The sequence below is a fragment of the Acomys minous genome, assembly GCF_964271855.1.
Source record: "Acomys minous genome assembly, chromosome: 7".
Classification (NCBI taxonomy): Eukaryota; Metazoa; Chordata; class Mammalia; order Rodentia; family Muridae; genus Acomys; species Acomys minous.
Window position 1 is genome coordinate 107,438,330 of NC_140488.1, and position 25,470 is coordinate 107,463,799.

The 25,470-nt window shown below is 41.1% G+C and overlaps 1 protein-coding gene across 5 annotated transcripts in view; it reads right to left on the reverse strand.

Moving 5' to 3' along the window:
* CLCN5 (chloride voltage-gated channel 5) overlaps window positions 1-25,470 on the reverse strand; it is a 163,924-nt gene that overhangs the window by 99,022 nt on the left and 39,432 nt on the right. For 3 of the 5 annotated variants that reach the window (XM_084790026.1, XM_084790027.1, XM_084790029.1), the window contains one exon: window positions 13,705-13,806. The exons of the other annotated variants lie outside the window; for them this stretch is intronic. In XM_084790026.1, coding sequence (XP_084646152.1) covers window positions 13,705-13,806 — 102 coding nt within the window. The remainder of the gene's footprint in view (window positions 1-13,704; window positions 13,807-25,470) is intronic. 5 annotated transcript variants of the gene reach the window in all.

Consider the following 25,470-nt stretch of genomic DNA (forward strand, 5'->3'; position numbering starts at 1 on the left):
CCAAAGGTGATGTGGATCTCCTTTCTGAGACACTAGGGTCACACATGTGAGTGGAGGGAAGAATTGGAAGAGAAAAAACTACAATAGGAAAGCTGACGGTATCGGGGAATAGTTCAGTGGTAGGGCACGTGCCTAAAATGTGCAGGGCGATGAGTTCAATACCCTGTAGCCATCACTAAGATCAACCAACCAAACAATAAAAACCAATACAATAAAAGAAAGCTCAGGGACTGTTATCAGTGCATGTGTGTTCTATTCTATTGCTGTGAAATAACATCATGACCGAGGTGACTTATAAAAGAAAGCATTTAATTCAAGACTTGCTTATACTTTCAGAGGGTTAGTCCATTATCGTTATGGCAGGAAGCATGGCAGCGTGCAGAAAGGCATGCTGCTGGAGATGGAGCTGAGAGCTCACGTCTGATCTCCAAGTTGTAGGTTGACAAAGTCAGGCTGGGCCTAATGACAGCTTTTGAAAATTCAAAGCCCATATCCACTGACATAATTCCTCCAACAAGGCCACACCTACTCCAACAAGGCCACACCTACTCCAACAAGGCCACACCTACTCCAACAAGGCCACACCTCCTAATCCTTTGCAAACAGTTCTACTCGCTGATAACTAAGCATTCCAATATATGAGCCTATGGGGTTGTTCCCATTCCAACCACCATAATGCACGTGCATGTGTGCATATGTGCATGTGTATTTGGGGCAGGGGGCAGAGAAAATGCATATGTGTTTGTTTCAGAACCAATTTGATGTTTTCAGTTCATCATCCTACAAAGCATGTTTGTAGGCATGGCACTCAGAAAGCACACTAGGCAACCCTGGATCTATAGACCCTATGTGTGGGCGAGGATGGAGACAGCTGACACATCAACATGTAAGGCATGTAAGACAAGTGGGATCTCCTCCTGTCTCCCTCCCTGACAAAAGATGCACATGGACATGAGAATGAGGAGACATGGGGGTGATAAGTGGCCTCATTCCCCTATACCTATGTGTGTAGCATGTGTGTGCACCTATGCATCATAATAACCACGTCTACAAGACAGCCACTAAAACTTCCCGGTCTTGCTTGCTTCTAGGTAACAGAAAAGGGGCATGGACTCTGTCCTGGTGCTGTGTATTTTCTGTTTTGGTGGGCACATACCTGTGTGTGTGTGTGTGTGTGTGTGTGTGTGTGTGTGTGTGTGTGTGTTAGGGGACACTAGAAAGTTCACTCTCCAATAAGCTTCATGTAAAACAGGGGGACTGAAAAATACATTTTACCCCTCAAGGCATATGAGAGAATGAGTGGGTCAAATGCCTTAGACTGTATGTATCTGTGGTCCTACACACACACACACACACACACACACACACACACACACACAGAGGCTCAAACCCAGCAAACCCTGTGCTATGTCAGGAATATGTAAATAAATAAGAAAAGTAACAAAAATGTTTGCTGAGTCAGGAGGATTGCCTTGAGTGGAGCCATGCTGGGCTAAGTAGACAGCTGGCTGGAGGGATGGATAGATGGATGGACAGATAAATGGATGGATGGGATGGATGGATGGATGGAGGGATGGATGGACAGATGGATAGACAGACAGATGGGCAGAAAGATGGACAGACAGACAAGTGGACGGAAGAACAAATGAACAGATGGGCAGACATATGGATGGATGGACAGACGGACAGACAGGTGGGCATATGGACAGACAGGTGGACAAACGGATGGACAGATGGACGGGTGACAGACATATGGATGGACAGATGAACAGGCAGACAGAGAAGTAGACAAACAGATGGACAGATGGACAAATGGATGGACAGATGGACAGCCGGACAGACATATGGATGGACAGATGGACAGACAGGTGGATAGATAGACAAACATATGGATGGACAGGTAGACAGACAGACATACAGATGAACAGATGGATAGATAGACAGGTGGACAAATGGATAGAAAGATGCACAGATGGACAGATGGATGGACGGACAGATGGACAGACATATGGATGGACAGACAGACAGATGGACAGACAGACAGGTGGATGAACAGATGGACAGATAGACAGATGGATGGACAGACAAGTGGACGAACGGATGGAAAGATAGACAGATGGATGGATAGTCGGACAGACAGATCTTGCTCTCCTGCAACCTGCACAGGTGAAAGAAAAATTTGCAATGTCTACTTTTCTACAGTTAAAGACATACAGGAAGGATGGGAGGTTCTTTGTTCAAGCAGAAAAATACACCAAGACTCATTCACTCAAACCCCAGGTATGGAAAAGTGAAGATTGTTGTACCTCCCAAGCATGAGTAAACAAAAAGATGAAAGTGGGAAATAGGGCTGAAGCTTCCACACACCTCCAGCCTTTGTGTCACTCAAGCAGCACAATAGAGTCTAGGCTTTGTGACTCCTCATTCTGCTATTAACAGCCACATCTAATCTCTCCATACCTACATTTTCCATCAATGAAATGGACATAGCAATAGCCCTGGACTCTTAGGGTCACTGTAAGGACTAGCCAGAACACCATAGCCATCAATATCCGGAACACTATACATGCTAAATATGACCTATCAACATTGGCACCAGGAGCAGCAAAAGGGCTCTGGGGATTGGTCACTAAAAGATACCCATAAATGCCTTGTACCCCAAAAAGTTCACCTTCCTTCTTAACTACAAGAGAAGCTTGTAGTTGTGTCCACACTTTATGTTCAACCAATGCAGTTAAAGGAGAGAGGGGGTGCTAAGGAGACAGACACAGATGTGGAATCCTCAATTAAAATGCTCACTTTGAGGGAGAATATGGTAAAAATAGATGAGAGACTGAGAAAGCCTAGGCATGTGTTCAGGAGGTAAGATACTGGGTACACTGTAAGGATGAAATTATGCAACAGTGACACATGCCAGACAAGATATTAAAAATGTCTGCTTGACACATGTAGCAGGATCACATATCAGCAGAACAAGCCAAAAACTTTTGAGAAGCCAGGCAGTGGTGGTGCATACCTGTAATCCCCATACTTGGGAGGCAGATATAGATGGATCACTGAGTTTGAGGCCAGCCTGGTCCAGAACAGTCAAGGCTACACAAAGAAACCCTGTCTCAAAAAAAAAAAAAAAACTTTGAGATGATGCTACATCCAGAATCAGGAATACTGTACAAGACAGACATACATTTAGGAATTGATAGGTATAATATAATCACTATCACTATACTTGAGGAGCATAAAATGTCTCCTCAAGTGGTGGTCCTATGAAAAGGTAAGATTCAGTCTGATTTGAAGACTTTCTAAAACAATGAGGACAGAATTAGTCCATATAAAAGGATATGCTGAACAAAACTACTCACACAAAGCAGTAGGTAGTGTAGTAGTAGTAGTAGTAGCAGTAATAGTAACAGTAATAATAATAATAATAATAATAATAATAATAATAATAATAATAAAAGAATTTAGAGCTATTTGCTATAAACCAAATTGGTTTGAATAAAGACCAACCAAGAGGATGGGAAAGACCATATATGTCAAGAAAAGGAGATAGAATGCTGGCGGGTAAGGCAGGGCAACACAGCAAATGCAAAGGCACTAAATAAACTAGTTTGGCAGCAATGGAATGTTCTTCCAGAGAGAAGAAGGTGAATAAGGTCAACTGGCGACTCATTCTGCCCAGTTTTATGAAGATGAATCTTGCAATAGTCTTTGGAATAAGGCCTGAATAAAGATAATAGCCAAACCAATATATCTGAAATGAGTGTGAGGTGTACTTTCAGTGAGCTGCAGACCTTGAGTGGTCAAGCTTGAACATGATTATAGAACAAAATGCTAAAGACGGGACTGGAGAGATGGGTCAGCAGTTAAGAGCACTTTCTGCACAGACATGAATACCAAAGTCTGGATCCCAACATCCATATAAATGGATGCTCCCATATAGGTCTGTAACCCCAGCACTGAAGAGAATAGAAACAGGATCCTGGGGCTTGCTGGCTGCCAGATTAGGTGCATTATGCAAGATCTCCATTCAGGGAGCGACTCTGCCTCAAAAGAACAGGTGGGGAGTAACAGAGGAGAGCAATCTCCTCTAGCCTTCTCACCTGCCAGAGCACATACATGTGCACATACAACACACACACACACACACACACACACACACACACACACACACGAGAGAGAGAGAGAGAGAGAGAGAGAGAGAGAGAGAGAGAGAGAGAGAGAGAGAGGGAGGGAGGGAGGGAGGGAGGGAGGGAGGGAGGGAGGGAGGGGAGGGAGGCAGGGAGGGAGGGAGAGAGAGAGACTCCAGCATGAATGCAGAAAATGACTCAAGCCAAGAATTAGATCATCAGCAGAGGGTGGGGTGGTCTTAGCACCCTTCACTAAACTGGCTACACTGTAATGAATAAACAACATAATTCTGTATGCTGCACATACACCAAGGCGTTCATTCTATGTATTTGCTGCCCTTGGTCCTGGGCAGGCTACCTGTGCTGTGCTGGTGATTCCCCGCCTCCCCCTGACCCGTGCGCCAAAAAAGTATATGAAACCCTAATACTTTTCTCATTTCCAAATCCCAGTAATTCTAAAGCCAAGACATAACATGTGATAAAAATGGCAGCTGAGTGAATTTCATTTTTTATTGCTCAAGGGAAATTTCAACAAAAAAAAAAACTGACAACTTGGAAGGAGCTTACACATGAGCTCAAGTCCCCTCTAAAAATAGAGACAGTTACACCATTCATTTGGTACATAAACGTATTACATCTTGCCACTTGGCTGAGGGGCAGAATGAGGAGAGCCATTATCTCTTTGCTTAGGCTTTTCTTAGGAGCTGTCAGTCCTCTGCACTTCCCGTTTCCTTCAAAAGCCTCATCTAAGTATGTCTCTGTTACGAAGTTCTCAAAGAGCCTTTACACGCATCCTGCTTTGCCTCCAAGTTGTTTGCATTGTGCCTTATCTCTCACCCAAGGAAACAGGCTGACTACCAAATTCTCCAGGCCTCAGATACAGGTAGGGTCTCCTTCACTTGTTATGAAACAGATCTATTTGATCCCCATTTTGTTCTAAGTATTGCCATTTCAAAAGCCCCAAAATGTCTTATCAGCAGCTACTCCAATCACTTCTTATCCATATTGCACAATATGGATAAAGTGGTTACTAATTCAAGAGGGTTTCAGGGTGCGTCATGTTGAATGACACAAGCTCCATCCTTCAGTCTGTTCTAACCACCCACCTAGGGTGTGGTGGCCACTTGCATGACAAACACCACCCACAACTTACTCTGTAATGCTAAAAGTTTATGAATAAGTCTCGATCTGAAATTACATCCAACAAATAACGCTGAGTTAAAGATTTGTCTCCATTCTCTCACTTACCTAGAGAGAAAATGGACATATTAAAGAATCCGGAGACTTTACTGCCCTGTCTGATCTGAGCTATCCCTTAAGAGCAAGTAGCTGGCACTTTTGCAGCTTAATTCCTTCACACCAAAGTGCACATTAAGGGCTAGGGGTGTGGCTCAGTGCCCACACAGCACTTACCTAACATGTGTAAGGTCCCGGGTTCCATCCCCAACACCCTAGTAAAACCTGCCAGGCCACAGAGGAAGAGGATACAGGCAGTCCAGATGAAAGGACAGATGTTAGGGGAGGAAGGCTCCCCCTTTCTGAGAACTAGGGGGTGGGGATGAGGGAGATGGGGTGAGACTGAGAGGTAATGAGGGACAGGACTACAATCAGGATGCAAACTGAACAAATTAAAAATAAAAAAAAAATTGAAAAGTTATCGTGAACAAATATTTTCAGTAGGGGGAAAAAAACCTGCTGAAACTGTTTAAGAATTCCAATTTTGCTTAACTTTTGAGACTTGGTATTATACATTTTAAAAGACCGTGCACAGGCCTCTGTCATATACTGTTTGCCCCACAGCTGACTCAAGATGCCACCTTCTATAAATGGCAGGGAGACTACACCCAGGAAATCTCAACAATACAATTCTCTAAACAAGACCTAAAAAAAAAATGACAACACTAATTGACAAGCCAATGTGGATGGAGGAATTCTCACAAGGGTTTATCCCTATATGAAGAGCTACAAGCAATTAATGGTTACTGCGACAGAGAATAAGTCTTCTCCAGGGAGGAGCCACTAATAGGTTAGCTAGTCTCAAGGGGTCAACCCTAAACACATATGAGCAGCACTAAATGATCTCAGTGGGTTTATTTATAAACTTATATACATAAATATAATTACCATGAAAGAATAAAAGGCAGTGAGTTTGAGAAGGAATGGGAGAACATAGGAGGAATTAGAGGGAAAGAAAATGTTAATGCAATACTCGTATAAAATTCTCTGTAGTTTTTATTCTCTCATACATTATATGCTGTCTGACATTTCCCCTCCTTCCTCTCCTCCTGGTCCCTCCCCCCACCTCCCCTCTGTGCCCCATCCTATCTACACCTCCATTTCCTTTCAGAAAAGGGCAGGCCTCCCAAAGCTTTATAAAATACATAAATAAAATAAATTTTAAGCCAATGCAAAATAAAAATATGTTGTTTTCAAGGTTTCCGCAGCAGGTACAAGCATGGACAAAATATTTCTAGAAGTATCTACTCTCCCAGAATGTAATATAAGACGGAACAGGGCTGTATCAAATGATACACTATTATAAGTTGTGCTATAATAAGATTATAATTTTACAAAGAAGGCTTAATAAAGCACTAAAATTAATAAGCTACAATTTATAACAAACCAACCACCCTACTATTCATAATTTCTCCTTTGACTCTGGCATAAGGTGTCTCCCTAATTCTTGAAATGCTGTTATCATCATTTATCTAAGACTTCAAGGATTTCTGGGGTTCCTGTGTACCTCTCTAATTCGCTTTCCTTCCAATCTTTGCTGTCATCTTGCCCTCAAGGTTCCTAACATGCCCAGTCTGGGCTGAGAATACATTTTCCTAATCAACACGAAATTCTGTTAGGAGCTTCAGACATCATTATTCTCTCATGAATTCTAAACTCCGGATAGCTAATTCCTGCTCTCTCGTTCATGCCACAGCATAATTCAAGCCATTTGTCACTAAATAACAAGTTTGAGGCCTGAAGCACATATGCAAAAGCAAAGCCATTATAGTCCCTCAAAGGAGGAACTTTTTTTCTCTCTCAAAGTCCCCTGCAATCACTATTGTTAATTTTGTTCTAACTACTTAGGTTTGTTTTCCTTCTCCCTTCCCCTTTAGTCCCATAAATGTAATTTATCACTAAGACTAGGCTTGTTTGTGTCCAATACTTTCTGCTTATCCCTTTCCTTTCTTTTTAATAACTTATTTGTATGTGTATTGGTGTTTTGCCTGTAGCATATCTGTACATCATGTGCATGTCTGCTACCTGTAGGGGCCAGAAGAAATGAGGGGATCCCCTTGAGCTGGAGTTACATGTGGTTGTGAGCGGCCATGTGGGTGCTGGGAATCGAACCCGAGTCCTCTGGAAGAATAGTCCGTGCTCTTAACCGCTGAGCCATCTTTCCAGTCCCCATCTCCTTACTTTCTATTCCACTTTCCACTCGGATGCCTAGGACCTGATTGTTTTACCCCTTTTTCTCACTTACTCCCTATTGTTAGCTGAACTCCTTCCCTGCCTGGTAGCTCTCCACAGCCTTCTTCTCTAGTCAAGCCAATTTCCTTGCTCACCCCCACCACCAACCTCCAACCAGACTTGCATTTCTCGGCCACAGTCAACTGTCACCCCCATCCTTCCCCATGTCTGAATACTAAGTGTTAATTAAAGGTCAGCCCAAGTCTCATTTATTCTTTGGTACTCTTCTCTTCCTTTCCTAACCTCCCCCTGGAGTAACGCAGTTGCTATATTATACTGACCAGCACCCCTCTACTGCTCCTTGAACAATAGCAGAATTCAAAGCATAGTTCTCTGGCGTCCTTCACAGTGCTTTTGGATCCTATGATAATGATTGCTCAAACTCTTAGTTTTTTAGACAAAGTCTTGTTTGTTATCATGCATACCCTGGACTGGCCTAGAACTCACTATGTAGCCCTGACTGGCCCAGAAAGTGCTAGGATTACATACATAAGTTACTTAATTTAAAAAAAAAACAACCCTGACATTTTCTTTCTTTCCTCAGTGATCACATGCTGAATCCAGAAGAGCCCATGAGTTATGACACTTGTCCCACTTCCACTACTCTGGTTGCTATGGAATTCGACACATGAAAAACACACATGACATAATGTTAAACAGCTACAATTGTAAAATTTCTGTAACAAAAAACCACAAACTGCAACTAGATATTCCCCTAACACATGGAAAGACTTGTTTCTCCCCCACCCCATTCTGCTGGAAACAAAGCCCTTAAATTAAAAGGCAAGGAGAACCGGAAACCCTTCTACAGATCTCTGGAGAAACACTGCTCTAAAACTGACCCTGGTGGTGGAGAGGTGGGTGTGGGGAAGAGACCGGAAAGTCAAGAGCTCACATCAAGGGAGGAAAAGACCCAAATGTACTGGAGCCCAGCACATCTCTCTCAAAGGCCAGAGTTCACAGCAGTCTCATTTGCTAACTCGTCTTGCTAGATTCTTAAGTCTGTTTAAACTAGCCTGTTGCTTAATATCACTCCGCCACCAAATAACAAGTCCTCCATAGCTAGCTCAAGGAAACAGCATAGCAGCCACACGCCCTGCTTGTACTTGGCTTCGTGTAACTTCAGGAGCTGGCTCTTCATGGGCAAACAGAATTTAATTAACTACTTACGAAAACATGGAAAAGTTATAGCCCCACATATGCAAGCCTTTGTGAGTATACTATAGTCTTTAATTAATCATATGGGCAGGCAACCTCAGAAGCTGCTAGTGTTTACACCTCAAAGTTAATATAATATTTTAGTTAAGAAATTATTGCTGGGGTGTGTGTATGAAGAAAACAATGTGCAAAACCCACTCAACAGATTGGCCTAGCAAAATGTTTGAACTACGCCAGACTGTCAATGTCACCATTTTTCTCCTTGAGTCAAAAGCTAAGAATGACATTTAAATATGTCTTCCTTATTCCTAAACAGAGGTCTTAGAATTTTCTACCAGCCATGTACTCAGATCACTGTCAGGATTTTTTTTTTAAGATTTAATGTAATCTAAGCCCAGAGGTTGTGGCACACGCCTTTAATCCCAGCACTAGGGAGGCAGAAGCAGGCGGATCTCTGAGTTTGAGGCCAGCCTGGTCTACAGAGCAAGTTCCGGGACAAGTCAAGGCTACAAGAAGAGAAACCCTGTCTCGACCCTCACTCCCACCCCCAAAATTTAATGTAATCTAAATCCTTATCTTAGTAAGCTTTTAAATTTTATTTTGGTCTGTTTTGTTCTACGGCAAGGTCTCAAGTAGCTCAGGATAGCCAAGGATATTTTCAATTCCTAACCGTGTTTCATTTCCCAGTTAAAGGCATGGACAACCTAGCTGTGTGATCACCAGGAATTTTACTGTGTGCTGATTAAAAGGCCAACTCTATAAACCACATAATGTCTTTCAAAAGAAAGCAGGCATGTCTGCTAGCCACAGGAGCTTTATGAGGGTTGTATCTAACTCTAGGATAAGACACACATGGCCTGTGAAAACTCACCATTTGAAAGACAACAGTAATAGCTGGAAAATGGGAAGAATTTTGCTATTTTCTTCATATTGAAACTTGAGAGGCAAATATATCTTCTACATTATTTATTATTAAGTGAAAAGAGTAACCCATGTGCAGAGTGCCTACCTATCTGAATATTTTCATGCATGTGTATGGACATATGAGAGAGAAAAAAGACACACACTGAGAACCTTTTGTAGATTCGATGGCATAAGTCAAGATGTAGCCAGCCAGCTTGTAAATTTGCCACTAACCACAAACAAAGATAATTCAAAACACCTGGACGTCTTTTTTAAAAAATGAACTGAAAAGACTCCACAAATCTGGGCAGTTGTCAGAGTTTCTGCTGCAGGACAGATGGCATCAATGCTCTTAGGATAAAGAAGCAAGTCAAAGGCGTAATTCCTTCAAGTGAGCGGCACCTCGGCACATGGATTACCCTTTCCAGGTCACAGTATACACCCTCCCTAATGCCATGTGTTTAAGAAACCATCCTTGGGGCTGTGAAAGAAGGCAAACAAGGGTCCCAAGTAAAGTCTCACCGCTTTTTGGTTACGCACCTGTGTTCACTTTGCGGCAAGGCACTGAGCTATGACTTTGGATTTGTCCACTACTCTGCAAGTGCGTTACAGCTTAATTAGCAAGTTTGCCATTTTCTCAGTGTCCTTAGTCTAAAGTGGTAGCGTCAGTAAATGCCTTGACACACAGATGTTTAAATGGCATAGGAGAATTCACTGGTTGAGATGGACCAATGGGATACCAACAACAAATCCTGACCTTACAAGAAGTGCACAAAGAATAAACTACTGGCCAATCAATCAACAGGTGTGGAGACTGGATGCCCTAACCTGAAATGGGCTAATTCAGCTCTCTCTTGGTATATTGCTTTCTCTAACCTCTAAAAAAATTGTGTGTTCACACACACACACACAGGTTGAAATTAGACAAATAAAAAATATTTGAAGTCTCATAATACTCCTAACGCATGACAGTCTATAAAATTGAGACTCAATATATCTGGTATGAAGCAGGATAAAATGTCTTAAAAAAAAAAAAAGGTACCACACCCCGTGAAACCTTCCACCACAGTCAACTCTGCAGAGTGACCAACAAGTTCCGTAAGAGATAATGCTGGAAAGTGCTTTATATGTGCCTAGACTATAATCCATCAGTTTAATGTACTTTTAAAACATATGTTATAAGTATCTTTTTATATATTATCGAGGACACATTTTAAAGGAGATAACATAAGATATTTTTATCTGCAAAAAAAAAACTGCTTCACTTCTTTGGCCCATATGTATCAAAAGACTTATATGGCCAGCTGCTAAGATACAGTATGTAGCTTTCTGGAAGGAAGACATGTTTCATAATCTGTAGGAACTCAGTCTCCTTGCAAAAGCATGAATCAGGGGAGTCTAACAGAGAAAGGATGGTTGTAGAAAAAAAAGGTACATACAACAGTGCTGAGCAGTATAATATTAAAGGGATTCCAGCCAGGCAGTGGTGACACATACCCAGCACTAGGGAGGCAGAGGCCTCTCTGTAAGTTCGAGGCCAGCCTCATCTACAATGCTGGTACAGGACAGCCAAGGCTACACAGCTTCATGGAGTTGCAATGTGAATCCAGCCTAGATCTGTAGCCCAGGCAGATAAGGCAGCTGACAATGAGACAGGGCATCATGGGCCAGACCAGTGCAGAGGGAGAGACTCGGTAAAGAGCAAGGCAATGTGAGAAGGGATAAGATAAGGCAGGGCCATGTTACTCACACTATGGCTCAAGGCCTGTGTCAGCCCCAAGCTCCTTATTATCTACATTTAGGGAGACAAGTACAGACATCAGCAGGTACATATGAAGTTCTATAGCAATTAGACAGTGAGTTTATGTCTTATGAATCTAATAATAATGAAGCTTATGTTCATATGGCTTTATACGTTTAATTTGCAGTGATTTTATTATATTTTGCAAAGATGACAATCTGTACTGGTTTAAAGAAGCTGAAACTGTAATTAAAAATAAACAGGTTTTTCAGCACAGCTATTTCAAGAAGGAATGGTAGTGAGCGGACTGTGATACCAACTACAATTGAAGGGGCTAAGATATTTTGGAGTGCTAAGTGATTTAAGAAAAGATCAATTAGGTTAGGGGAGATAACAAAAGCCTGGAAATTTAAGGAAATTGCAATAATTTCTAGCTCAGGCCATAAATACTCATGAATAAGAAAAGGAGATGATGAAAACAATGACTTTGTAGGACATGTTTGTTGGGTTTGCTTGAAAGAGGAAAAAAAAATCTAGTAGGCCCTAATGGGATTCAGGTACTTTGGAACATAATGGACAAGAACAGCACTGGAGGGGTAACGCTTCCATTTGCTGCCTATGTGAGGATACAAAGGCATAATAGGAGCCCAGGGTTTCTTTTTTTTTTCCCCTGAAGAAACAGTAATTATTTTTTTAATTTTTAAAATTTTAATTTCATTAATTTATTCAGATTACAACTCAATTGTTATCCTCCCGTTCCTCCCTCCATTCAGCTTTCACCCTATTCCCCTCCCCTAGGTCTATGACCAAGGGGGACCTCCTCCCCCAACATATGGTCACAGGCTATCAAGTCTCATCTTGGTAGGCTGCTTATTCTTTCTTTGAGTGCCACCAGGCCTCCCCACCAAGGGAATGTGGTCACATATGGGGCACCACAGTTCATGTCAGAGTCAGTGAATGTCCTGTCCATTGGGTAGATCTGAGTAGAGGTTTGCCAAGGTTTCTTGATGAGCCAAAAAGGACTCAGTTTCTCTAAAAGCAAAAGCTAAGTCCTAAGGAAGGATGACAAGTAATAGGCAGGTTAGTAAGAAACTAGGAGATGCAAAAGGCCGGCTTGCAAGATGCAGGGGGATTTTCTGCGAGGTGAGATGGATTGGGATTGTAAACACAGAAAGCAAAGGGGTTAGTTAGAAAAGCAACAGTTAACAAAGAGACTGTAAGCAATCTGCAAACCAGTCTGCATGCTTCCTTCCCTGAAATCCCCTCACATTCACTGAGTGCATCCGAAAAGAGCCATGTGCCCAGCCTCCCTGGCCTTCCTTCTCAGACACAGGCAACAGAATGGCATCTGAGATTCTGAACAGATTGCCCCTTTGCATGAGGACTTCCAGGAAGAATGAAGAGTCCTTGGAAATACTGTCTCATAAAGTAACACCAGTGGTCTGGAAGTATTCAATTTGCAGTATGTGGATCATGCCAAAGACATCATAGTAGTCATTTTTTCCCCTTGCAAAAGTTGTACCTGGCAGGGCTGGATTTAATAAGCAGCATTTAATAGACTGCTTTTTTAACTTTTATTGAGTTTGCCCTCTGATAATTTTATACATGTATAAATACATACTAATTATCCTAGACTTCTTTGAACAGTGCTTTGCTGTTAGTAACTCAAAGGTACACACACAGATAAACTCCATGAATCTAGTGAAGAAATGGTCTTACCAGATAAGACACCATCTATCTTGTATAAGAACTGCACCGTTTAATCTCCAAAGGAGATGGCTGCGAAATGCAAGAAAACACCCCCATATAAGGAGACTATGAGCAGCTGTTGACCAGCTTAGCAGGTACAAACAACGATGTGGCCTCAGTTTCAGACAGATTGCCGTCTTGAAATTTCAATAAGCAGATGAGATTGATGGATTTAGGCCAATGAAATATTTTAGGCGCATAGGACAGGAACACAAAAACAGTTTATCATTTCTAAAGTGTGTTGGCAATATCACCCGGTTCCCTCATCTTCTTCCGCGTTCCTGTTAACTTTTCCAACTTGTCCTTGTTGTGTAATTTTCTGTTTGGGAAGATTACCAAGGTCATGAACCTTTGCTGATAAGTTTAAGCATATATTCTTTAGACCAGCTTTTTAAAATTAAGCTACAGAACACTTAGTTCTAAGGCATAGTTCTACATATTTGCATCTTTTTTTCCTCTGAAAATGTGATTGTTCCATAGTGAAAGAGAAGTAAACACACTGCAATGGTTCATTTTCATTGTCAACTTGACTGGCCTTGGGATCACCTAAAAATATACCTCTGGGGGTGCCTCCAAAGGTATTTCCAGAGAGGGTTAAATGAAGAGGGGAAGATCCATCGGGGATAGGAATAGTATCATCCCTTGGTCTGGGGTTCCAGGCTGAAAATAAAAAGAGGCACAGGATAAGACACACTGAGCATCAACACCAGCCTCTCCCTTCTTCTCAACTTCACATGGAACATGACCAATTTCCTTATGCTCTTCCGCCATGCCTTTCTCATGGTGATGAGCTATATTTCTTAAATGAGAAGTCAGAACAAACCCTTCCTTAAGTTGCTTTTGTCAGAGCAATGAGAAAGAAAGCTACCATGCACAAGTGCACATAACCATACACAGACGCACACAGAGACAGAATTAAAAACAATGTCAATGTGGTTTCAAGATTTATTTTGTGTGTGTGTGTGTGTGTGTGTGTGTGTGTGTGTGTGTGTGTGTGTGTGTGTTACAGGTGCCCACAGAAGCCAGAGGTGTCAGAACCTGGAGATGGGGTTACAGACCATTGTGACTTGCCTGACATTGGATGCTAGGCAAATGTGAATCCTTTTTGAAGGACAGTATAGGCTCTTTATGGCTAAGCCATCTCTCCAGCATCAAATAAAATGAGTATTCTTTTTTTAAAAAAATTAAGGAAGAGAGGGCTCATTTTAGCTCACAGTTCTAAATTACAGTTCTAAATTACAGTCCATTGGGGTAGGAAAGTCAAGGCATCAAGAGCCTGGAGCAGCTGCTCACATTAGGTCTACAGTCAAAAGCCAAGGGCAATGCAAGCATGCCAGTGCCCAGCTAGCTTTTTCCACTAATAACTCAGTCCAGGACCCCCTGCCTAGGGACTGTTTTTACTCACAGAGAACAGATATTCCTATCACAACTAATTCCCCCACAGACATGCTCACATCCTTTCCTGTAGTGATTCCAGATTGTATCAAGTCGGTAGCTGAAACTGAACATCACAGTGTTTGAAAAGATAAGCCAGTGGTGCACGCCTGTAACCCCAGGGCTCTGGGAGGCAGAGGCAGGCGGATCTCTGTGAGTTCGAGGTCAGGCTGATCTACAAAGTGAGTCCAGGACAGCCAGGGCTATTATACAGAGAGACCCTTTCTAAGAAAGGAAGGAAGGAAGGAAGGAAGGAAGGAAGGAAGGAAGGAAGGAAGACAGGAAGAGAGAAAGAAAAGAAAGCAAGCAAGGAAGGAAAGACAGAGGGAAGGAAGGAAGGAAAGAAGGAAAGGAAAAAAAGATAAGTTTAGCCTGGTTTAAAGTTTATACAGTGTATACATGTACAAAACACTACATGGTACCCTATTAATATACACATTTTATGCTTTTATTCATACTTTTTGTTAAGATAAAATTGGTAAGAATATATTGATTGAAAAAAGACAGGTGTCCCTTACAAACTAAATAAAAGGCACTTAAATTAGGGCATTCTATATGCAAATATGCTAAAATTCATAAACAAGAACTTTCTCAAAAGAAAAATAGGTACACCTAAAAGAAGAATAAGGAACCTAATAAAACAATAAATAAGCAATATTATAAACACATTTCAAAAGAAAATAAATTTATCAATAAATTTCAAAATAAAATACTGTTTTTTGAAAGATAATGAAGTGATCAATGAAGTCACCATACAAATGGCTCAATCAGGTTAATTTTCATGAGGCAGATGTCAACTTCATTATTAAACCCAAAAGTGTGTCAAAAAACTCCAAATGAAAACTACAGATTGGTTTTTATTTATGAACAGAGGTATAAAACTCTAACCAAAATGTTAGCGAATGATATATCAACTTTAAAGGGATTCTTCATTCATCTTCCCTAGTTAGAAACACAAGTAGTCAAAAAAAATAATAGCTGAATAAATATAACTGTTAAAACCTAAAACCTAAAGGTTCAGCATTCAATCTGATATTTTTTAAAAATAGAAGCTCTTTTCAGCTTGTCTTGGAGTCACAGGCACTTAGGAGGCTGAAGCAGGTCATCCTCAGCTACATAGTGCGTATGAAGCCCACTTGGGCTGCATGAGAGCCTCCTGCAGAAGTATGTTCTTTTAATATTATAGATGATGATAGAACTAAGGAAGTCAGCATTCTTCTGAAGACAGACATTAAAAAGAAAGATATGTAGTCACAATTCCTAATTAACCATAATAGAAAATTTGATCACTATATCCAAATATGAAAAGTAATGAGTGATGTAAGATTTAAAGAGCATTATCCTCACACTACAGAATTATCTAACCTAAAAGGTGGACAATATTTGAGAACCAAGACTAAAAATTATGTGTTCAGAAAGTAAAGCAAATTACAAAAATAAGCTACATTGCTGTTCCTATAATAAACATCTGCCAAATACTGAAAGGGGGGATGAAATCCCTTTTACCCCATCAACACACACATACACACACACACACACACACACACACACACACACACACACACACACACACACCCCACAGAATTATTCTAGATGAGCACATATATATTATAAGGACTAAATATTGAAAAGATGACAATAATTTAAGCCTTAGGTTTTACCATGATAGTTTCACATTTCTATCACTATTCCATGACAACAATATGATGCCTCAAAGCCTAGTTTCTAAATATCAAGTCAAGAGCTCCTCAAAACAAAGGTTATGGACAGACTGTTTTAATGAAGAACTCATGAAACAAAGCACAAGTAAATGGTTGTGAAGGTCACTGACACTACAGTGTTAGGTAGAAAAGAAGGCAAGATCACATCAACACATCACATGTCGACTGTTTTGATGCAGAACTCCCTATTCAGAGAGCATGCCTGCCCAGAAATAGCCCTTTCTTCTTTATCAAAGGTACTCTGTACAAAACATATTTCATATGTGAACATGGCTGTGCTCACATTTTTTTGTCCCCAAAATGTGATCAAATCATTACTTCCTTTTACTTTACTCATCGATGCCTCAATTTGAGGTATTTGCACATGAACAAAGCATATAATCTCTGTCTAAAATTATTTATGCAAATTATAGATTTTTTTCTCTGCGTCAATATGGTAGGGGAAGGTGCAGACTCTTATGGAACTTAGGCAACCCTTTAATTCATCCATCAAAAATATTTGTGTCCTACTGATGCATGGAAATTAATCAATAAATTAAATTAATAACATGTTAGTTGAAAAAATCTTCAACTAACACCTATAGTTACCTATAGTCACAGCACTCTAGAGGGTGAGGCAAATGGATCACCTGGAGATCAAGGCCAGCCTAGGCTACATAGTGAATTCCAGGCCAAAGGAGTAAGACCCTCAAAACAAACAGACAAATCAACACCAAACAAAGAAAAGAAGGAAGAAAAAGACTAGGCCCAGAGTGGTAGTGTACACCTCCAATTCCAGCATTTGGAAACTAGGGGCAGGAGAATCAGGAGTTCAAACTCATCCTTAGTTGTATAGCAAATTGAATGCCAGTCTAGGCTATGAGATCTTGTTTCCAAAAAAAAAAAAGTAAGATAATAACGAAAGTAAAATTTAAATGTCTAACAAGCAATAAAAATCAAAAAGAAGACATTCTCATTTGATACACATACAGGCGGAAGCAAAAGAAGAATCTGTGACAACGGACATAACAGTATCAAGAGTTGGGGTTTTAAATGCGTTTCTATAAGTGCACACATGCTTGAACTACAACAGTGAGAATGCTTTGGTGGGATTTTTGCCACGTGCATTCAAAATCTGTACTTCTGGGAGAAGGGCAGTCTTTATGTAAGTCACTCAGTGGGTCTCTGTTTTCCTCTCCTCTCTTTCTCATAATTGCCAGACGCATGAAAATGAAGTCCTTCTTGCAAATGACTTGCTGTACTTATTGAAAGGGGGCTTTATGTTCTCGTCTCCTAGCTTAGAAACCAGATGAAGGAAATACGGTCTATGCCTTCACTTTGTAGAAGTTGCTCCCCACTGCTCTTCCCCATGACCCTTCACTGAATTCTTTCTGTGATCAGCAGCCCTTGATAGGATTTTAAAAAAAAAATGCTTTTGCCATTCTGTATCATGCCGTTGTTATCTGTTGGAATTTAAAAAGAAATCCTGAAAGTAGACACCCGAAGCCTCCCCTCCCGCAACCTATGCTCCTTAGGGCCCTTTAAGACATTCAAAGAGATTTTTAAAAGTTTATTCTGACGTTTTTCCATAGTTTCCCTAAAGACCATCTATTTAGTAAAGGCAGATTTTAATCACTGTCACTCTGATTTAAAAAAAAAAAATAAGGAACAGCCCAAACTTAGAAGAGCAAACAGAAAGAAATGAGCATTGGTGATTATGGCAGATAAAGGAAAAAGGACCAACTGATCATCCCCGTACCTGCCAGTACTTAGCCTACAGGTTCTAAACATCTCAAAGCCATAAAATTGAAAGTCCAAGTATACTGGGCCCAAGGACTTAGGACTTAGACTAATTTCCTAAATGATGCCTCCAAGACCTTGATGAATTACAAATCCCTGCTACAGAGGCTCCGCCCTTAGCTTTACTGCAAGTGACTGTAGCACAAAGCGCTCCTCTCCGTACCCTTTAGCTATTCTGCTCAAAGGTTAACGGTTGCTATTTTCAGGGTGCTAGCAAGAGAAAGGAACACATCTGTTAATGTTTGGATTTCAATCGTGATTCTTAAAAGACACAACTTTTACACTTTCAAATTTCGTTTAACAAATATGTAAACAGAATGAAGACCCGCTAAAACTAAAGCATTAACACTGAGCATGAAACATTTGAATACCATGGTGGCTTTTGATGCAATTTCAACATCAGTTTGGGATTTTCTCTCATTTCATCATTTTTTTTGGGGGGGGGGTTAGGATATAGTGTGTGGATTCAGCTTCCAGAATAAAAATAAATGAAGTGTAGACAAGGCCAAAAGACTGAGCAATGCATTAATCATGAAATCTGAAATTAGGGTAAGATGCAAGTAACTTCAACTATATGGGTGACTGGATAGAGAAAACCAAGTTCACATCATGCCTTTGGTTCTTAGTGGAAAGGAATTGTTAATAATTGCTATTAGAAAAACGATTAAAAGTCATTCCACATGCAGCAAGGATTCAAACTATGAAAGGCTATCAAAGTGGAACTAGTGGGCTAGAAATGGCATAGTGGCAAATGCCTGCAACCTAGCTACTTAGGAACCTGTGGCAGGAGAATTGTGATGCCAAGGCCAGTCTGGATTATATTATGAGACCATAACCTGAAATTTGAAATTAAATGAAAAATTAAAAGCTGTATCTTAATTTCTTAATGCAATTTAAAATAAAGTACACTAAAATTAAAATGTTTTAAACAAAATAAGGATTAAAAGTAGCTACGATTTTGATTTAAAAAAATTTAATATAGAAAATTTTTTAAAATTCTAACACAGTCTCATAGTTGATAAGCTGATAATTTCCTCTGGATTAAACAAATAGATAAAATATATCTAAAACATATTTCATATTATTTATTTTGTGTGTGTGTTCCATGGTGTACATGTGAACGTTAGAGAAAAGCTTGCAAGAGTTAGTCCTCTCCTTGTTGGTTCTGGAGACCTAACTCAGGTTGTCCTTACCCACTGAGCCATCTCACTGACATCTAAATCATGCCTTATAGAAGCCTTTTAGGCTTCGAAAATGGTTTTGTGTCATGGCTGGGAATGTAGCTCAGTTGGTAAAGTGCTTGCTTAACACTCACAAAGCCCTAGGTTCAAGTCCCAGCACTGCATAAACTGGGTATGGCACATGCCTCTCAATCCAGCATCTGGGAGGTGGAGCAAGGTCATCCTCAGATACATAATGAGTTCAAGACCAACTTGGTTTCCTTGGAAACCTATCTGAGGAAAAAGAGATACCATAACCATGGCAACTCTTGTGAAGAAAAGCATTTAATTGGGGCTTGCTTACGGTTTGGTGAAGTCCGTTATCATGATGGGAAGCACACAGGCTGACATAGGGTGCTGGAGAAGTTCTACATGCAGATCAGCAGGCAGCAGGAAGAAGAAACACTGGGCCTGGCTGAACTTGAACCCTCAAAGCCTATCCTCTGTGACATACGTCCTCCAACAAGGCCACACCTACCTCAGTAAGGCAACTCCTCCTAATCTTTCTAAGTAGTGCCACTCCCTGATGATTAAGCATTCAAATATATGAGCCTATGAGGGCCATTCTTATTCAAACCACCATAGAAGTTTACACTTCAGCTGTTCCCATTAGAATACTATGCCTCCAGCAACACAATCTAATCATGCTATACTCTCTGGAACTCTACTATCTTTCCACATACATTTTACTCTTGGCTTAACTGTCCATATTGGCTTTAAAAATATCTAGGTTTGGGAGTTGGAGAGATGCCTTAGAGCTTAAGAACAGAATGTATACTGCTATTGCAAAGACTCTCAACTTTGATTTCTAGAACCCACCTTGGGCAGCTCACAGTTTCCTCTAAGTCCAGTTCTAGGGGGATGCAAGATTTTTTTCTGCCCCACCCTCCCTGGATACTTGCATTCATGTGTGTCCACAGGGGGGAGAGGGAGGGAGAAAGAGAGAGAGAGAGAGAGAGAGAGAGAGAGAGAGAGAGAGAGAGAGAGAGAGAGAGAGAGAGAGAGAGAACATGATGGAGGGAAGGAGAAAGAGAAAGAGTTAAAAATAGACTTTTCAGAAAACTGTGTAGGCCTGGTATGGTAAGATGCAACTATGATCTCAACATTCAAGAAAGTGAAGTAGAAAGAATTCAAGTAGAAATTACCTGGGCTTTGTATGCATGTGTAATAATATAAATGTATATGTAAAAAATGTTTAATAAACACAAAACAAATCACCTGGGCTACATAGAAAGAAGGTGTTCTCTGTCTCTGTCTCTCTCTGTCTCTGTCTCTGACTCTGTTCCCTCTCTCTCTCTCTGTCTCTCTCTCTCTGTTTGTCTCTGTGTCTCTGTCTCTCTCTGTCTCTCTCTGTCTCTTTGTCTCTGTCTCTCTGTCGCTCTCTCTCTCTGTCTCTGTCTCTGTCTCTGTCTCTCTCTCTCACACACACACACACACACACACACACGCGCACACACACACACACCATTTGGGAGGAGTCAACAGGCCAATTCTTTCTTTTCAACATATGACAATACCTAAACAAAAGGTACACTTAGATTAAATAGGGGTTAAAATTTTTATATAAGAATTTTCAAAGGAGATTTGAAGACAGGCAGATAGAGACTATAACCAAAAGCAATCAATGTGGACATGTATTTTAAAAGTCGAAATTGGCCCCAGGTTCAATCCCCAACACCAAAATTAATTAACATGGTAAAGAAAGGAAACGAGCACTTACATTTAAAGAGCAGGGCCACAGTGTTGCTCAGCAGCAGAGCATTTATCTTGAATTTTAAGTCCCTGGATTCCACCCCAGCACCACAATAACAAAAATATGAAGAGCAACCACTGTGCTTTTCAACGTGTTCCTATTAGTTAGCATTCAAGAAAAACTGTAAGCAGGTTATATTTATAGAGAAAGTCTTAGACATAAGCTAATCTAACACTTATTTTGCAGATATAGGTCAGGACCTTTTGCTGGCAATAGGTAACAGCCACACATTAAATCAAATAGATGCTTTGCAAGCCTCCTCTTGTCAAAAGCAAAAGGGAGGAGGAGGAGGAGGAGGAGGAGGAGGAGGAGAAAAAGCTGAATCTGGTGGCATAGACTTGTAATCCCAGCAACTCAAAGCTGTTGCAATAAGACTGCAAGCTCAACACTTACCTAAACGATAACGTGAGCTCAAGGCCAGCTGGACACCTTAGTGGAACCCTGACTCAAGTCTTTTTTAAAAAGGAAATAAAGAGTGAGATGTGGACCACTGGTAGAGTCCTTGTGCAGCATGTACTCAACCCAAGTTAATTATCAAGGAGAGAAACAAAATCTGAAACAAGCAAGTGTCATATTGACAGCCAACATGAACAAGCATACCTGGAAACACTTAAGCTAACAACATGAGCTCAAGAAAGGCATGGTTCTCTATCTGCAAAGGGACTGAACAGACTTTTTATGGTCCCAAGAATTAGGTAGGTAGAGTAATCAGGGAGGCAACCTATAAAAAGGTGAGGCAGGATATTGATGTAGGTCAATAGTAAAGCACTTGCATACCATGCACAAAGCCCTGGGTTTTATCCCCTACATGAAAGAAGAAATGGAGGGAGAGAGGGAGAAGGAATCCTTTCACAAGATTCAACTCCTTCCCAGCCTCATAATTACATGAAGATGCTAAACTAGATGCAGGGTTTGATGACAACTGGGTATCAAATTGACCCTAACAACTTAGGTTTCTTAATGTATAATACTTTACCTCTCCATGAGGCAACAGTGTTCTAATCAATAAAATTTAAATCATCTAGAATCTCAAAATGTAGCCTCTTTGAAGGAGCTTCAGTTTACATCCTCATATATGCCTGCAATACATGTCAAATGCCTGCGAAAGGAGCACTGGGTATACAGTTACTAAGGACTATGTGGCTTTAAATCAACCCACTTCCCTCAGATCACAAAGAGCTTCCGCTTGTACCCTCGACATACTCTGTCTCATTGGAGAATTTAAGGGGCCAACTTACCCCAGGGTCACATCGCTGGTTTGCAGCAGAGATAAAATCTGAAATGCAGGAAGCTTCCCTCCAGTTGCGTAGGGACACAAAAGAACCTTTCGTCCCTGTCCCTCCTCCAAGTGACTGAGATCAGTTGGTTGTGGGCAACTGAAGAGGAGCAGCTGTCACCCATCACAGCTGAACTGGCTCACTGCTCCTGGCCCAGCCCTGCCCACCACCTGCTCTACAACTTTAAAATCAGCCTGCTAGCTAGCATCCTAGATTTCTGGGAAAGAAAAAAGGCATGAGAGGGGTCTCCTCCTCCTTCTCCTCCACCTCCTCCTCATTCTCCATCCATCCATCCACCCATCCATCCACTCTTCCTCTCCTTCCCTCCATTCCTGGATCCCTGCATGGATGCAGTTAGTCCTTGAGGACAGAAATAACTTGAAAACGCTCTCTTGTTGGCCTGATATACAGTCTTCAGTAAGGACCACTTATTTAGTCAAATAATAAAGGGAAGAATGGAGGAGCTCATAGACTCTAGGGATGTACCACATGACAGCTGCATAACTGTGGAAGTTACACTAGGCTAAGAGAGACACAGAACAGTTTAAAATTCTAGCACTGACAATCACTTGACATCAGACTCTGGCATTCCCTGTCCATGAACTTCAGTTTCCCGCAGTTATAAACTGGGTAGGTGCCATCAGTTTCCCTGGGTCCTGAGGAGCACTTACACTCACTGTTACCGGATTCAGATCTTGAAAGGAGATGCTCTGAGAACAGCTACTGCACCCCTCCAAGTCTGTATTCACCATTAGGGTACAAAGTCCCTTACCTCTGGGACTACCCCCATTATAAAATGACATTCTAAAATCCTTGCCTTGCCACTGCTCCACCGTCTTCACAAACAGAAATGTTCTAGACTCCTTCTCTAGTCCCCAACTTCCACTCAATTACAACCTTCAGAAGATGATCTAAATGGATGAGCTAAAGGAAGCGTAGATGTGTAATTCCCATTTATGAAGCAAGCATCCTTCCCTAAAGCAGACCTATTGATTCACAGTCATATCTATGTTCTCACCTTCCTTAATTGGCCTTAGGGAAAAATATTTTTTGAAACAGGAGTATTTCCTACCTCTCCTCAGATGACAAAATTTGCCAAAGTGTACTTGCCTTGCTTTACCCAGTACATCAAATTAAAAATCCGTCCTAACCTTTGAGAATGCCTTGATAAGCACTGTCTAGCAACACGTATACACAGAGACCAAGCCTGGAAGAAAACACAAAGCATAACACCAGCTGTGTTGGAGAGAATCATACTGACAAGTTATTCCCACACGACTAATATTAAATATCAATTTTAAAGTACATTCTCTGGCAGATAGGACTGCAAACTAAAAGCTCTCAGGACCACTCCCTGCTCAAACCTATTGCTCCATAATGACATCATCCTTGTCTCCCTCCACTTCAGAAGTCTTAAGGAGGATCTCCCCTCCTTTGCTCTTTCTCAGTTTAGCAAATCTCCAGGAACTTTTGGGGGAAGGAGGGTTGTTTGTTTGTTTGTTTGTTTGTTTGAAGACAGAGTTCCTCTGTGTAGCCTTGGCTGTCCTAGACTTGTTTTATAGACTAGGCTGGCCTGGAACTCATAGTGATCACCTGCCTCTGCCTCCCTAGTGCTGAGATTAAAGGCCATGTGCCACCATGCCGGGCTTCCAGGAACATTTTCTAATAATGACCACTTCAACCTATAAAACATTGCTTCCTGTGGATTTTCCTAATATACTACTTTTGACTTTCTGATGCTGGCTAGCTTCCCTGTGGTTCCATTACGAAAAGGGATTATTTCTCATTTTCCACACGGTTCTCACACTTGAACATGCATCCTAACCCTCTAGAGGGCTTGTCAAAACAGCACTGGCCCCCACCCTGCCCCCTCCCAGACCTTCTCCCTCACTAGTTCAGGATTTGGCCATAGAATTTTCCTTGTGACTATCTCCTAGGCGGTGCTGCCACTGCTGAGGGCCAAACTTTGAAAACCACCGCTTTAAGGAAAAAAGATAAAGTAGATTCCAAGGCAAATTTCACAACCTCTGCTTAATAATGTTTGATTTGGAAGGCGATCTTGGACAAGATGCCATTATGTCCCTAGCTATCTGACAACCAGAAAACTCAAAAGGTCCCTGGAGAATGTGGACGAGTAGGTCTCTGTTTCTTGTGCCTTCTCTTGGGCTCTTTTCCTTCTGTTGGTTTGTTTTGTCCACTTCCAATGGGTCAGGGTTTTTAAAATCTTCTTATTTTATTATTCCATAAAAAGCCTGTTTGTTTTCTAATGAGAGACAGAAAGAAAATGAATCCAGATGGGAGGGGGGAGCTGAGAGGAGTAGAGGAAAGGGAAAGAGTAATTAGGATATAATATGTGAGAAAAGGAAATCTATTTTCACTAAAAGGAAAAACTTCCCTGCAAAAGCACCCCTGTTTAAGAAAAAATTAGTCAGAGGCAGGCAGATCTCTGTGAGTTTGAAGCCAGCCAAGGCAACACAGAGAAACCCTGTCTCAAAACAACAAAAGAGAGGAGAAAAGAAAAGACAGAAGAAAATATTGGTTGTGCTGACAATCTAGCTTTCTTTCTTTCTTTTTAAAGATTATTTACTTATTTACTTATTTATTTATTAATTACATATACTGCACTCTGCCTGCTTGTACCCGAGGCCAGAAGAGGGCATCAGATCACATTACAGAGGGTTGTGAGCCACCATGTGGTTGCTGGGATTTGAACTCAGGACCTCTGAAAGAGCAGTCAGTGCTTTTAACCACTGAGCCATCTCTCCAGCCCCCTAGCTTTCTTTCAATGAAGCAATGATGGCTCACTCCTTCTTTTGTAGCAAAAAAAAAAAAACATGAAAATTTTCTCCCAATCTGGTCCGTTTGAATTCGTCCATGCGTCCATATGTATCAGGCACTGTAAAGATACTTGGGTTGATGGCCATGTCTCTTTTCTTAGGATAATCACAAGTAACTGAAGTTGCAGTGCGATCAGCAAGTCCAGTAGACAACAGGGACGTGGAGCTGGGATTCATGGGATGCTTTCTGAAAGATGATAATAAAGGTAGAGCAGAGTCTACAGTACAGGAGTAATGTGACATGAGATCTCCAGACAGTAGATAAGATAGATTTAAAGGCACAAGGGGGCAAATAAAATGAGA